We start from the raw sequence: 16095 nt of genomic DNA on the forward strand, positions 1-16095 counted from the left end.
CTAAAACAGCTGGATTCTTTTCTTTTTTCCTATTTTTTCTTTTTTCTCCTTTTGCACAGATAGTACATAGAGATCCAGTGTACTCTTCACCCAATCTCCCCTAATGGTTACATCTTATTTAACTATAGTACAGTATCAAAACCAGGAAATTGATATTGGTGCAATGTATGTATAGTTCTTTGCCATTTTATGACCTGTAGATTTGGGTAACCACCATTGCAATTAAGGTACGGAAATATTGCATGACCACAAAGACCTCTCCACCTATAGTTGTGCCTACCTCCTTCCTCTTCATCATCTCTAACCCTTAAACAGCCAGAATTCTAAGATAGTAATAATATGAGAAAAGAAGGACTCTACCAACATTTTTTTTTTTTTTTTTTTTTTTTTAGACTGAAGGACCTGTAGAATACTGGCTAAAAGAGAATGCCTTTGGGTTTAGTCTTAGGGCTAGGGCTGCGTGACAATAGAATTAGGGCTATCTTGATTTCCGGAAGGGTGGGCTTCACCCTTCTAGGCTGGTGTGGTGCATGCCTCCCATCTCCCACACATGAGACACAGTGTAGCTGGAGAATTAATTACTCTGCCTCATAACCCTCTACCCGGTATTCCAAGCAGCCACTGTCAGGCCAACCTGTGAACGGGAACCTGTTGGCCAGCCTTATTCTAGACTCTGACCCACCCTAAGGGTTGATTTTGTTAGGTTGATTTGGAATACACACTCGCTTTTAGTCTTTTTAAAAGTGTTCATTATGTAATATTTGATTCATACAAAATAGTTTGTAGAGATACGTGTTCTAAAGCATGATAATAAAATGAATACCTAAACCCACCACCTAACATAAAGAGAATTGTTTTCAATCCCATTGAAGCTGCCAGTGTGCTCCTTCCCTGTCCCATCTTCTTTTCTCCTCTCTACCTTCAGAGGTAACTACTATTCTGATTTTTATGTTTATTATTTTCTTTGCACTTTTTTGTTTAACATTTTTATTGAGGTATAACATTCATACAGTAAAGTCCCAAAATCTTAAATGTACAACTTCCTGAATTTTCACTCATGTACAAAACTGAGAAACTACCATCCAGATCAAGATGTAGAACATTTCTAGTATCCCAGAAACCTCCCTTTTCCATTGATTACCTCCCAAAGGTGGCCACTGTTGTGATCTCTAATATTGTAGATAGGTTTTGCCAGTTTTGGAATTTCTTACAATTGCATCGTACAGTATGCACTGTTCTCTGTTTGGCTTCTTTTGCTATTATTGTCTGAGATTGATCTGTACTGTCAGTAGCAGTAGTTTGTTCTTTTTCATTGCTGATCAGAATTCCATTGTCTGGATATATCACAATTTGTGTATCCATTCTCCTATTGATATACACTGAGTTGTTTTCAGCTTGGGGCCGTTATGAATAAACCTGCTATGAACATTCTTGTACATGTCTTTTGATGGATGTAGCACCTGGGATGGTATTTGCTTGGTCATAGTTTGTATATGCATTTAGCATTAGAAGATACTATCAAATGGTTTTTCAAATTAGTTGTATTTCTCTTTTTATAAAACATTTATTTTTAATTAATTAATTTTTAAATTGAAGTATAGTTGATTTACAGTTTAGTTTCAGGTGTACAGCAAAGTGATTGTTTTATATGTATATATACACACACACTTATCTGTACTTTTTCAGTTTCTTTTCCATTATAGGTTATTACAAGATATTGAATATAGTTCCCTGTGCTCTAGTGGGTCCTTATTGTTTATGTTTTATATATAGTAGTGTATATCTGTTAAACCCAAACTCCTAATTTATCCCTCCCCCACTTCCCCCTTTGGTAACCACAAACTGTTTTCTATGTCTGAGAGTCTGTTTCTGTTTTGTAAGTGAGTTCATTTGTATCACTTTTTTCTTTTTCTTTTTTTTTTTTAATTTTTATTTTATATTGGAGCATAGTCGACTAACAATGTTGTGTTAGTTTCAGGTGTACAGCAAAGTGATTCAGTTATACATATACATGTATCTATTCTTTTTCAAATTCTTTTCCCGTTTAGGTTATTACAGAATATTGAGCAGAGTTCTCTGTACTATACAATAGGTCCTTGTTGGTTATCTATTTTAAATATAGTAGTGTGCACATGTCAATCCCAAACTCCCAATCTATCCCCACCCCCCCGACCCTTCCCTCCGGTAACCGTAAGTTTGTTCTCTAACCGTAAGTTTGTTCTCTAAGTCTGTGAATCTGTTTCTGTTTTATAAATAAATTCATTTGTATCTTTTTTTTTTTTTTTTAGATTCTACATATAAGCAATATCATATGATATTTGTCTTTCTCTGTCTGACTTACATCACTTAGTATGATAATCTCCATATCCATCCATGTTGCTGCAAATGGCATTATTTTATTCTTTTTTGTGGCTGAGTAATATTCCATTGTATATATGTACCACATCTTCTTTATCCCTTCCTCTGTCGATGGACATTTAGGTTGCTTCCATGTCTTGGCTATTGTAAATAGTGCTGCTAGGAGCATTGGGCTGCATGTATGTTTTCAAATTAGAGTTTTTGTCTTTTCCGGTTATATGCCCAGGAGTGGGATTGCTGGATCATATGGTAGCTCTATTTTTAGTTTTGTAAGGAACGTCTATACTGTTCTCCATAGTGGCTGCACCAATTTACATTCCCACCAGCAGAGTGGGAGGGTTCCCTTTTCTCCACGCCCTCTCCAGCATTTATTATTTGTAGACTTTTTGATGATGGCTGCTCTGACTGGTGTGAAGTGATACCTCATTGTAGTTTTGATTTGCATTTCTCTGGAAATTAGTGATGTTGAGCATCTTTTCATGTGCCTATTGTCCATCTGTTTGTCTTCTTTGGAGAAATGTCTATTTAGGTCTTCTGCCCTGGTTGTATTTTTCTTAATGAAACCAAGGCTAATTGAGTCCAGAGAGAGCACACCTTATTATTTAAATAGTATGTCATCTGCTTTAGTAATGTCTCGATGTAAGAGAAGTATGATTTTGGGTCTTGAATTTATTACTGTTGGAAATGATACTTTCTGAACATGATTTATTCTCTGCTAAGTATTATTTAGTCTGCTTTCATTTTTTGTAACTTTACCCCCTTCTATGTAGCCTTTTCCTTTTCATAAATTGGAATCTTCTTATAATGCCCTTTCCTAAAAGGCATCATGTCAGATGATTTCTTAGAGAGTTGCTTTCTACAGTCATTTATACATTCAACAGATATTGATTGAACTCCTGGTTTGTGTGGCCAGTGCAGTCATGGTTGTTCCATTCTAGTTCAGATCTGAGCAGCGGCTTTGGTGTTCTGCTGCTGTTAGTTTTCTACACATGTCTGTGTAACAGGGTTGGACAGTCTTGGCTTTAATCTTGGTAGGCTGGTGGAATTTCTAGAATCTTCATGCTAAAACACATAGCTAAATTTCAGTCCATCTTTGAATGTTCATTCAATGAAACTAAGCATAGGTCTTATTTTGTTTTTTAATTTATCAACAATTTTTTTCCTACATAAATTATTTAAAATAGTATATTGTTAAATACAGAAAGGATTTTGTTTATATAATAATTACGTTTTTGTTTACATGATTTTTTTTTTTAATAAATTTTAAAATTTTATTTTACTTATTTTTGGCTGCATTGGGTCTTCATTGTTGTGTGCGGGCTTTCTCTAGTTGCGTCAAGAGGGTGTGCTACTCTTTGTTGCGGTGTGCGGGCTTCTCATTGCGGTGGCTTCTCTTGTTGCAGAGCACGGGCTCTAGAGCACAGGCTCAGTAGTTGTGGCTCACGGGCTTAGTCGCTCCGCAGCACGTGGGATCTTTCCGGACCAGGGCTTGAACCCGTGTCCTCTGCATTGGCAGGCGGGTTCTTAACCACTGCGCCACCAGGGAAGCCCCGTTTACATGAGTTTTAATGAACTCTTTAATGGTTACTGGTTTAAAATCTCTTACTAGGGAGTTCCCTGGTGGCCTAGTGATTACGATTCTGGGCTTTCACTGACGTGGCCCGGGTTCAGTCCCTGGCTGGGGAACTGAGATCCCGTGAGGCAAGTGGTGCGGGGGAAAAAAAGAAAAATCTCTTACTAAAAATCATTCTTTTATTGTATGTGCTAAAAAAAAATGATTAAAAAAATACTGATGGGGTCCATGAAATGATTCATTACCATGAAAGGAATGTGTGAGTCAAAAGAGACTGGGAATTGCTGGACTAGCATGTTATGTATTTCCTTTGGTAGAGTCAGCTACATTTTGGAATACACTGAGAAACAGTATAATATAGTCATTGAGAGCCCTCTGGAGGAGGCAGACTGCCTGGGTTCAGATCCTCATTTGGCCACTGACTAGCTGAGTGACCCTGAGTGAGTTAACTAACTTCTATTTGTCATTTCCTTCAAGTGAAACACATGGGTAATTATGTCTACCTCATAGGTTGCTGTGAGAATCGGGAGTTAATTGTGCTCTACAAGCAGTTTTTGTTTTAAAAATAAGAGAAAGAAAAGGTTTTTAGATAAAACCTTTCTCTGCTGTTGGATGCAATTACAGAGATTTGGGGTTATTTGCAAACTCCTCTTACGTAAAGGAATAATACTTCACTGCTAATAGTTTGTGATTTAGGGGTGATTTTTAGACTCTGTTGACTTAGCTTACTTTATGAATTCAAAGTCAGATTCTCTAAGTGGTTTGGATCTTGGTTTTCTAAGCAAGAATACCCTTTTCTCTGGATTTAGTCTTAAGAATGAGAGGTTATTTGAGTTGCTTTTGTAGGCCTTTAGGTCCTTAGATTGTAACAACTTAATGTTCTGTTGAATGTTCTTTTGGGGGGGGCGGAGTTTATCTTCTTTTTTTTAATGGTCATGTAATTATGAACACTGTTTCCCTACTTTTGATTTCAGGACAGTATCCTTGATGAGCTTGACAAAGAAGAGAGTACCCGTGATTCTGTGTCTCAAGAATCGGAGTCAGAAGAAGATGGGATTCATGTAGATTCACAAAAGGCTCTTGCTCTAAAAGAAAAGGTACTCTTTAGGCTAGCCGTTGGTTCCTTCAAGTAAGCAGGATATGTAGAAAATCATGTCCATCCCAAGATTTCTACAGCATAATTTAGGGGGTGTTCAAACTTTAAGCTGTTATCGGCTATATTGCTATAGGGAGGCAGTATAATGTAGTGGTTAGGAGTATGTGCTCTGAAACCAGATCATCTAGGTTCACATCCTGTGGCAAGTTCTTTAAATTGCCTGTATGTACTCAGTTTTCTCAGCTGTAAAATAAGATTAATATTATTACTAAACCTCAATGGGTGGTTGTGTTATTAAATGAATTATTATATGTAAAGTGCTTGGAGCACACAGAGAGTTATTCCAAGGCTTTAAGTAGTAGACTGAAGTACTAATCAAATCAGCGCGTGATTCTTGCCATGGACATTATATCCCACTCCTCCATATCACAGACCATCTTTGCTTGCTTCTTGGAACTTTCAACATCTCCCCGAGGAATGCCTCCTTATTGTAAAACTGGCTATATTGCTTTTCAAAGAGGTGGCACTCTTTCAGATTAAAATTTATCTTTATGCCTTTCTTTTGTTACATTTCTGTGGGTTCTTATTGTCAACAAAAAGTATATAATGCTAGGTATTTTACTCATTTTTCTGCCAGGGCTCTTGGATTGTGACCAAACTATGACTATGTAGTGAATTTTAGCACTTGTAAAAGACCACTTTGCTTAATTCCCTTGCCTTTCCTGTGAGCCTTGATCACATGGCTAATGAGATAGGAAGAGATGGATAATAATGAAAGAAAATGGCTCTGGAATTCTGTGCCAGTATATATCCTACTTGTATGCTTTTTCAGGGTAATAAATACTTCAAACAAGGAAAATATGATGAAGCGATTGAATGCTACACCAAAGGCATGGGTGCTGACCCATATAATCCTGTGTTGCCAACAAACAGAGCATCAGCATACTTTAGACTGAAAAAGTAAGGAGTTTCCATAATGTGTGTGAATATTTTATGTGTATATGGAGACTTTAAAAAAAATAACCTTTCGTGAAAAAATGTGTGGGAATGCTTGAAAAAGTTTTACATTTCTTTTCAACTATAAATTTTTATAACTCCCTTTTATTTAGTTCTTTTACTTAAGCCATTTTAAACATTCAGGTGCTCAAACCCTGCTCCTGTAGCTCACTTTACTGAGGTGTTCCTCCTCTAAAAGTTGAGTAATGATGCTCTTTACCTAATTCACAGACGCAAAAAAAGTTAGCTGGGTGAAAATTTTTTATAAATTAATTTTGCTTCATTATTTTGAAAAATTATTTATCCACTATTTAACACAGAGAACTTTTATTATGGTAAACTTAAAATATGTTTCAACATTTGTTTAAGTCATACCCTTTAAATAAATACTTAATGTTGAAGAACATAAATGTGTATGGTCTTAATCCTAAGCAGGGAACTGACCTATCATAAGAAATTTAAAAAAAACAAATACCATCAAGGAGGGCATTCTTACTGTTTTAATTATTTGTAAATACGAACTATATTGGTGTCTGAGTTTTTACTGTTTTAAATAGCATATTTTTAGATCTTTGAAACTCGTGCTATTCATATCCTGACAAATTAGGGGAATATTTACATTTTATAATATTTGATATCTACACTATGTAAGTGATGAAGAAAAATTTTAAATAAACCTGCATGAGCCTGCCACCCAGCTTAAGAACCAGAACATTATTTTTGAAGCTGCCTTTGAATTTCTTTTCCATATCCTGACTCTTGTCCCTCCCAGTAAACCACTGTATTGAGTTGTATATCATTCTTTTGATTTAAAAAAAAAAAAGTTCATTATATATGTATGTATCTTTAAATAATATATTGTATAACTGCTTATTTTTGAGCTTTAAAAGTATTTCATACTGGATGTAGTCTTCTGTGGCTTGTCTATTTCTTTGAATAGTATCTTTCTAAGATTTGTTTGTATTTTGCATATAGCTGTAGATCTCTCATTTTCACTGTTATATGCAGTTCCTTTTTAGTAATATACCATTATGTATCCATTCTCCGGTTGCTGGATTGTTGGTTTGTTCCTTTCTTCCTCTCTTTCCTTTTCTTATCCCTGCTTTCTTTCCCTGTCTTCCATGCTCCTTCCCTTTCTTATTTAACAACAGGGATACTGTGAACACTCTTGTACCTGTTTCTTGGTGCTGGGTCATAGGATGTGCACAGGTTCAACTTTAAGTGGTGGTAACCAGTTGCTACAAGGGTAGTTGTAACATTCCTGTTAGCAGTGTATAAGAATCAATGTTCCATATCTTTACCAACACGGGTATAATTGGGCTTCTGAATTGTTTTCAGTCTAGGGGGTATAAAATGGTAATTCACTGTGGCCTTAACTTGCAGTTCCCCAATTTCTAATGAGGTTGAGCATCTTCTTATATGTTTATTCACCACTTATTTATTTTTTTTCTATGAAATGTCTGTTTTATCTTTTGACCATTTTTCTGTTAGGCTGTTTTGCTGTTGATTTTTAAGAGTTCTTTATTCTAAATACTAATTCTTTAGTGTTTATAATAATTATCTTGTCTCAATTTGTAGTTGGTCTTCCTTTTTTTATGGAGTCTTGGTGAGCAGAAATTTTTAATTTAATATAATTTTTTATTTTTATTATTATTTTAATTAATTAATTTATTTATTTTTTGCGGTACGCGGGCCTCTCCCTGCTGTGGCCTCTCCCAGTGCGGAGCACAGGCTCCGCGGCATGTGGGATCTTCCCAGACTGGGGCACGAACCTGTGTCCCCTGCATTGGCAGGCAGACTCTCAACCACTGCACCACCTAATTTTATTTTTAAAAAATATATTATTATTATTTTTTTTTCGACCCCACCATGTGGCATGTGGGATCTTAGTTCCCCAACCAGGGATTGAACCTGTGCGCCCTGCATTGGGAGCTTAGAGTCTCAACCACGGACTGCCAGGGAAGTCCCAGAAATTTTTAATTTTAATGTGTTTCATTTATTGATTTTTGTAAAATGGTGGCACTTTGAAAAATATGGTTTGTTAAAGTAGTTTCCTTCCCTGAGTTCGTAACAGTCTCTTATATTTACTCCTAAAAGTTTTACTTTTCACGCTTAAGTCTTTTTATATATGCTGAAGGTAGAATTCCAATTTCATGTCTTTTCACATGAATATCCCAGTTGTTTCAGACCTATTTGTTGAATATCCATGCTTTCCCCATGAATCTGCAATTCCACTGTTGATATATGTCAAGTTTGCACGGATCTCTTTTTCATCTCTCTATTCTTTGCGTTGATCTGTTGCCCATTACTATAACCATTCCACACTGTCTTTAATTATTATAGCATTATAATTATAATGTCTTGGTATTTGGTATAGGGCATTCTCCTACCTTATTATTCTTTAGGAATGTTGGGTATTTTTGAACTTTTACTTATCAGTATAAATTTTAGAATCATCTTGTCAAATTCTTTGAAAACTTTTGATTACAATTGCATTGGATTTATAGATCAGTTTGGAGAGAATTATATTGTTGTGCTTTTGTGTCTTATTATAGATGAATGTGAAATTGCTCTACTTCTTTGATGTCTTTGAAAACAGTCTTGTAATTTTCTGCATATGGATCTTGTACATCTTTTGTTAGATTTACCAGTTTTTTGTTGCTGATCTCTAGTAGAGTAGCCACCTTGCTAAACTTTCATTATTTCTGACAATGTCTCCAGATTGTTTTGAGTTTTCTTGGTAGACCATCATATCATCTAAGAATGTCAGTTTTGTTCCTTCCTTTACAGTTCTTTTGGCTGTTATTTCTTTCTTACGGAACTACATTGGCCAGGACCTCTAGCACAGTACTGAGAAAAAGCAGTGATAGTGGGCATTTTTGTTCTTTGCTTTAAAGGGAGTAGTGCTCAAGTCTCACCATCAGGAATTATTGATTTTAGTGGGCTTCACTACAAGGAGATGGGAAACATGCCTTCAACTGGGAAGTAAATTCCCTTTTCAGAGGTTTCAGAAACAAATTTTTTGAAGTTTTGGTTTAACAGATGATTTTTATTTATTTTTTTAAATTGTAGATTTGCCGTTGCTGAGTCTGATTGTAATTTAGCAATTGCCTTGAATAGAAGTTATACAAAGGCTTATGCAAGACGAGGTGCTGCTCGATTTGCTTTGCAAAAATTAGAGGATGCCAAAAAAGGTATTAGTATTTTCCAAGTCATCCTTATCTAAAAAATTATTTAAAATTTTAATTTAACTGATGCTATACGAAGAATAATAGAGAATCACAGTTACTACCTTCAGAGATCTGTCTATTATTGAATAAAACTCATTTTTGCAATTTAAAACGTGTCTTGATATTTTGGGAAAAGAGCATGTTATTTGCCACCAATTAGACTTTGGTTCAAATTCTCATTTGACCATGAGCTGTGTGACCAGGAGAAGGTTATGTATCTTCTCTGATTTTCAATTTCTCATCTGTAAAATAGGGATTAAAACATCTTGTTGGCTATTGTGAGGCTAGAGGTAATGCATGTAAAGCCTTAACACATTTCTATTTATTTGTAAATTCTAAGCCTTCCATTATTCCATAAAATAGGTTTGCATAGTACAAGTCACAAAATCTGAATGACACTGATGTCTGAAAGATTGTGCTTCTTGGTTTTATGAAGTATAACTTATGATAGCAAGTATTCTTCCCGGGGCTGGTAGAAGAAGGTGATCTGTCACCAGGATTCTGTCAGGGTTTTGTCTGTCCTGGGGGAATGGAGGAAGTCCAGTGGCATAATGTTAGTGTTTCTTAGTTTCTCTTAATTTTGCTACAGGATAGTTACCTATTTGTCACATGTAAGCAAATGATTGTTGTTCTATACTGGTTTTTTAATCTCATATGTCTTTCAAATATTCTTTATCTTCTGTTTTACTCAGATTATGAAAAAGTATTAGAACTGGAACCCAATAACTTTGAAGCTACAAATGAACTCAGGAAAATTAATCAGGTAAACTGGTTATTTAAATTAAGTACATTACTTATTACTTTTATTTGATAAAGTAAAGGTTTTTGCATAGACTTTGTACTATGTAACATAGACATTTTTCTACTTTTAATTCTTTGTACTATAGAGTTTTTTACTAAACAAATTTGTAAGCTAGAGGTGGTATAATGGTATTTAAAGATTCTTAATTAGTTATTATCTTAAAAAGTGGTCTGAGATATTTAGAACTACTGCTGCTTCACTTTTTCCTAGATGTCAGAATCATTTTTTTTTTTTTTTTTTTTTTTTGGCGGTACGCGGGCCTCTCACTGTTGTGGCCTCTCCCGTTGTGGAGCACAGGCTCCGGATGCGCATGCCCAGCGGCCATGGCTCACGGGCCCCGCCGCTCCATGGCATGTGGGATCTTCCCAGACCAGGGCACGAACCCGTGTCCCCTGCATCGGCAGGCGGACTCTCAACCACTGCGCCACCAGGGAGGCCCGAATCATTTTTTTTGTCTCACTGATTTTTCTTATTTGGCTTGTGCTTTGATTTTTGTACTTTTGCATATTTCTTTGATTTTGTATAGTTTTAAAGTTGCTCCATCTTTATGGTCTATATAGCAAAAATAATACTAATTTTTTAACAGTAAGAAAATAGTTACTTAAATGTAAAATTTGCTGTCAAATGGTACCGAACAGTTACATATTCCTTTTACTTTGCTGTTGAATCAGTTATAATTATTTTGCCATCTGTTGAAACTTTGATAAAAAAGTGACAATGATTGGGGAAAGTCTGCCTTTAAATATTGCCATTACTTATTGCACATAAAATCTGTTGGTAGATATATCAACTTGATTATAATTGTGAACTATATTGTATATTTCCATGTTTTGTCCTAGGTCAAATAATGACTATGAATCTTAAATTTGAGAAATTTGGTGATGTGGTCTCAGTTACCTTCTTTATTTTTGAAAATTGTTCCTAGAACAGTGTAGAAATTCAATAAATATTTGTTGAATAAATAAATGAACAACTGTCTTTAGTGAATATTACTTATTTTAATTGGAATAAGATGCACATTAAATTTCTTTGCTTTTTATTTTAGTAAGTAGAAAGATTTTGAATTGGCGTAAATATTATTTTAATTATTTGAAATGTGGCAGGAATTCTAATATATTTGAATAATTTATTGTTTTAAAGTCAAATATGTATGCATCTTCCATTACTTTTTTTATTTTAGCTGACTGCTATGTCTCCTAGGCTTTAACTTCCAAAGAAAACCCATATCCAGAGGAAGCTGATACAATGATTAAGTCAGCTGAAGGAGAGAAAAAACAAATGGAAGAGCAACAGAATGAACAGCAGGCCGTTTCAGAGAAAGATCGGGTAATCCAGCGTCCCAGCAAACACGTTTCTCTGAGCTTACTCTTAGCTTTTTGTGTATCAGTTAAGTTTCTGTCTTTCCTAATATTATATTAAAATGCTTCTTCAGTAGAAACTGAAACTTAAATATACTAAAACTTCTGGGGCCAACTAATTAAAACTTTGAGTAATTGATGACTTAATACATAATTTAAAAAAAGTATTTAAGTTTAGGAAACAAATTATTTTTGAGCATTTTAGCATATATTTACATACTGTGGTTATAAATTTAACATACAAATAAATTACAATTCATTCTTACTTATTTTTCATTAACTCCCACTGAACTATTTCTGATAAGAATTTCTTTAGAAATCCTGAGTTGAGATTTAATTTAACATATTATAGCCTTTCATGGACCCACAACAAATACTTATGGAATGATTATTGATTGTGATATATCTGATTCTGATTAGAAATAAATGTTACAGTGAACTCTAGTATACACATTCCAATACAGTTTAATTTATCCTATGTTTAGGCATATTAATGTTACTGAAGAGTGAGCTGTGCAGTCTGGTACTCTGTTCTTTCACAAAAATTATTTGAGTTTTGAAATTCTTCTGTACACAATCTATTTTTTTTGGCTGTGCCTTGTGGCTTGTGGGGTCTTAGTACCCTGACCAGGGTTTGAACCAGGGCCCTCAGCAGTGAGAGCGTGGAGTCCTAACCACTGGACCGCCAGGGAATTCCCTGTACAGATTCTACTATTACTAAAGAGTATAATATTCGGGCCTATATTTATTTATTTATTTATAAAATTCTATTTACTTATTTATTTTTTGGCTATGTTGGGTCTTCGTTGCTGCGTGCGGGCTTTCTCTAGTTGCCGCGAGTGGCAGCTCCTCTGCGTTGCGGTGCCCAGGCTTCTCATTGTGGTGGCTTCTCTTGTTGCGGAGCACGGGCTCTAGGCACACGGGCTTCAGTAGTTCTGGCGCACGGGCTTCAGTAGTTGTGGCTCACGGGCTCTAGAGTGCAGGCTCAGTAGTTGTGGCACCTGGGCTTAGTTGCTCCACGGCACGTGGGATCTTCCAAGACCAGGGCTCGAACCCGTGTCCCCTGCATTGGCAGGTGGATTCTTAACTACTGTGCCACCAGGGAAGCCCCTGGGCCTATATTTATTAAAATGTGTTTTTAATTTAAGCTTTGTCCAATCTTTAATTAATAAAATAATGGTTAATGCCACAAGGTAATATAGTAGCATACTTTTTTTTTTAGTACTGAAAAGAGATTAGTACCATTATAAAAGCAATCCAAACTAACAGGTTCTAAAACATGTATCATGGATTTTTAGCAATTAAAATATAGTTTAATTACTGATATAATAATGATGGGTATACTTGCAGTGTTGCTAAAGATTTGAATTCAACTAACTTTTTTTTTTTTTTTGCATTTTCTTTTTTATTCTTCTCCATAATTCTTTCCAAAATGATAGGGGAATGCATTTTTCAAAGAGGGGAAATATGAAAGAGCAATCGAATGCTATACTCGAGGGATAGCAGCAGATGGCGCTAATGCCCTTCTTCCAGCTAACAGAGCAATGGCCTATCTGAAGATTCAGAAGTAAGTATTGGTTACTTTTAATTCTTTTCAAGATGAAAAATGAAATTTACCATAAATTGGCATATTAGCTAAATAATAAATTTAAATTTAATTCATTTACTTCTAAGCATTAAAGTTAGAGAGAGAGAGAGAGAGAGTGCGTGTGTGTCATAGTACGTATTCAGTAAAAGTTAGCTCTAAAATATTTTTCCAGTTTTAATGCTCTGGCATTACACAATTTAACACTTCTTTAATTTCTTTATGTTATTCTGAATTAGTGATTTGAAAGTTATTTTTAACCTCCGAACCCTTTGGGCAGAATCTTATCTGGAAGTGTATACATATATAACAAAAGGGAATTGCTGTCATTGAAACTGCTGATTGATTACATATACAACTAAAACTTGGTCCTGTGATACTAACCACATATTTCTGGATGCACTCAAGGGCTCCATGTTGGACAGTCAGCAGGATAATATCTGATGACAGAAGCTATGTCTTTGAATCTGTTGTAATAATACTTTACACACTAGTTACAGAACTAAAAATTCCTATAAATGTTATAAGTAAGGATTCTAAACTATTTTGGTGCTGTAGACCACTTTGGCTGCATGGTGCACTTTTCTCAAGATAATATTTTTAACTGCATAATGATACATTTAAGATTACAAAGGAAATCAACTATGTTGAAATAGAGTTTTAAAAATATTAAAATTTGTGATACAGTGGTATACATACTTTTAAAAATTAACATAGTACAAAATGAGAAACTATGTTTAAAATACAGGCAGGTTAAAAATAAATAAATAAAAATACAGGCAAGTTAAAGTTAAAAAAATTTTTAAAGACATATTATTGTGAAAGTTTGAATAAAGCCACTAGAATTTGGGGGTGTTCTTTGGCACATCTTCCACATATTGATCAACCAGTATGTCTAGGTAATGCCCAGAAAGCAGCACAGATGATTACATTATACCAGTGTGATAACATACGGCTTCATTCTTTGGCATCCGAGTGACTGCTAGGGACAGAGTTGCCTGGTAGTTGGCCAGCTGTGTCGTAGGAGCATTTATAAACAGGGGTACTATGATCACATGCAAACAAGCAGCAGGTTAAACTGCCACTGTATTCCTGAAGTAGTTGTGGTATCTTAACGATGTCTGTAACAAATGTAATGGGATATGAAAATAACTGATTTTTATTGGAGACAAAGTCATAGGTACTGTTTTTACTACTGTGGTTTGTTATCTACAGTTGTAATTGAAAGGAAAGCTGCATTTCATTTAAAAGTTAATGAAAATAAGGGTACAGTATTTTTCCCAACCAAGTTTTCAGATCTATCACAGGATCTCAGGATAGGAACCTCTGTCATATAAGAAAACTTTGACTGTATATTTAACCTCATTGAAACTAATAGACACATTAGAAGTGTATTATTTTGATTAGTCAGAGTAAAGATCATTGCATATCTTACTAACTTAGGAAAATTTTGAATTTTGCTATTCCAGAATTGCACATGATTTAAAAATTGTAAGGCCTACATTTTTAGCTTTGACTAGTGCCAAGAATAATACCTTCTAGTAGGTGATTATATTTACATTTATGAGAGCTCTAATTTATTGTGTTTTATTGCTTTAGTTGATAACCACATAAGTATATTATGACAGGTTAACAGTATTTTTTAATTTGAAAGAACTATTATGTGACTTTTTTAAACACCTTTAGTGGAGTATAATTGCTTTACAATGGTGCGTTAGTTTCTGCCTTATAACAAAGTGAATCAGCTATACATATACATATGTCCCCATATCTCCTCCCTCTTGCATCTCCCTCCCATCCTCCCTATCCCACCCCTCTAGGTGGTCACAAAGCACTGAGCTGATCCCCTGTGCTATGCAGCTGCTTCCCACTAGCTATCTGTTTTACATTTGGTAGTGTATATATGTCCATGCCACTCTCTCACTTCGTCCCAGCTTACCCTTCCCCCTCCCGGTGTCCTCACGTCCATTGTCTACATCTGTGTCTTTATTCCTGTCCTGCCCCTATGTTCTTCATAACCTTTTTTTTTTTTTTTTTTTAGATTCCATGTGTATGTATTAGCATACGGTATTTGTCTTTCTCTTTCTGACTTACTTCACTCTGTATGACAGACTCTAGGTCCATCCACCTCACTACAAATAACTCAATTTCGTTTCTTTTTATGGCTGAGTAGTACTCCATTGTATATATGTGCCATATCTTCTTTATCCACTCATCTGTCGATGGGCGCTTAGGTTGCTTCCATGTCCTGGCTATTGTAAATAGAGCTGCAATGAACATTTTGGTACATGACTTTTTGAATTATGGTTTTCTCAGGGTATATGCCCAGTAGTGGGATTGCTGGGTCATATGGTAGTTCTATTTTTAGTTTTTTAAGGAACCTCCATACTGTTCTCCATAGTGGCTGTATCAATTTACATTCCCACCAACAGTGCAAGAGGGTTCCCTTTTCTCCACACGCTCTCCAGCATGTATTGTTTGTAGATTTTTTTGATGATGGCCATTCTGACTGGTCTGAGGTGATACCTCATTGTAGTTTTGATTTGCGTTTCTCTAATGATTAATGATGTTGAGCATTCATTTGTTTGTTGGCATTCTGTATATCTTCTTTGGAGAAATGTCTATTTAGGTCTTCTGCCCATCCGTGGATTGGGTTGTTTGTTTTTTTGATATTGAGCTGTATGAGCTGCTTGTATATTTTGGAGATTAATCCTTTGGCAGTTGCTTCATTTGCAAATATTTTCTCCCATTCTGAGGGTGTCTTTTCATCTTGTTTATGGTTTCCTTTGCTGTGCAAAAGCTTTGAAGTTTCATTAGGTCCCATTTGTTTATTTTTGTTTTTATTTCCATTTCTCTAGGAGGTGGGTCAAAAAGGATCTTGCTGTGATTTATGTCATAGAGTGTTCTGCCTATGTTTTCCTCTAAGAGTTTGATAGTTTCTGGCCTTACATTTAGGTCTTTAATCCATTTTGAGCTTATTTTTGTGTATGGTGTTAGGGAGTGATCTAATCTCATACTTTTACATGTACCTATCCAATTTTCCCAGCACCACTTATTGAAGAGGCTGTCCTTTCTCCACTGTATATTCCTGCCACCT

The 16095-nt window shown here is 35.3% G+C and overlaps 1 protein-coding gene across 2 annotated transcripts in view; it reads left to right on the forward strand.

Annotated features, from left to right (window-relative positions):
* RPAP3 (RNA polymerase II associated protein 3) overlaps nucleotides 1–16095 on the forward strand; it is a 39549-nt gene that overhangs the window by 4284 nt on the left and 19170 nt on the right. For both annotated transcript variants that reach the window (XM_007463848.1, XM_007463849.1), the window contains 6 exons: nucleotides 4906–5028; nucleotides 5860–5987; nucleotides 9096–9217; nucleotides 9946–10016; nucleotides 11256–11381; nucleotides 12853–12980. In XM_007463848.1, coding sequence (XP_007463910.1) covers nucleotides 4906–5028; nucleotides 5860–5987; nucleotides 9096–9217; nucleotides 9946–10016; nucleotides 11256–11381; nucleotides 12853–12980 — 698 coding nt within the window. The remainder of the gene's footprint in view (nucleotides 1–4905; nucleotides 5029–5859; nucleotides 5988–9095; nucleotides 9218–9945; nucleotides 10017–11255; nucleotides 11382–12852; nucleotides 12981–16095) is intronic.

The sequence above is a fragment of the Lipotes vexillifer genome, unplaced genomic scaffold (genome assembly GCF_000442215.2).
Source record: "Lipotes vexillifer unplaced genomic scaffold, Lipotes_vexillifer_v1.1 scaffold349, whole genome shotgun sequence".
Classification (NCBI taxonomy): Eukaryota; Metazoa; Chordata; class Mammalia; order Artiodactyla; family Lipotidae; genus Lipotes; species Lipotes vexillifer.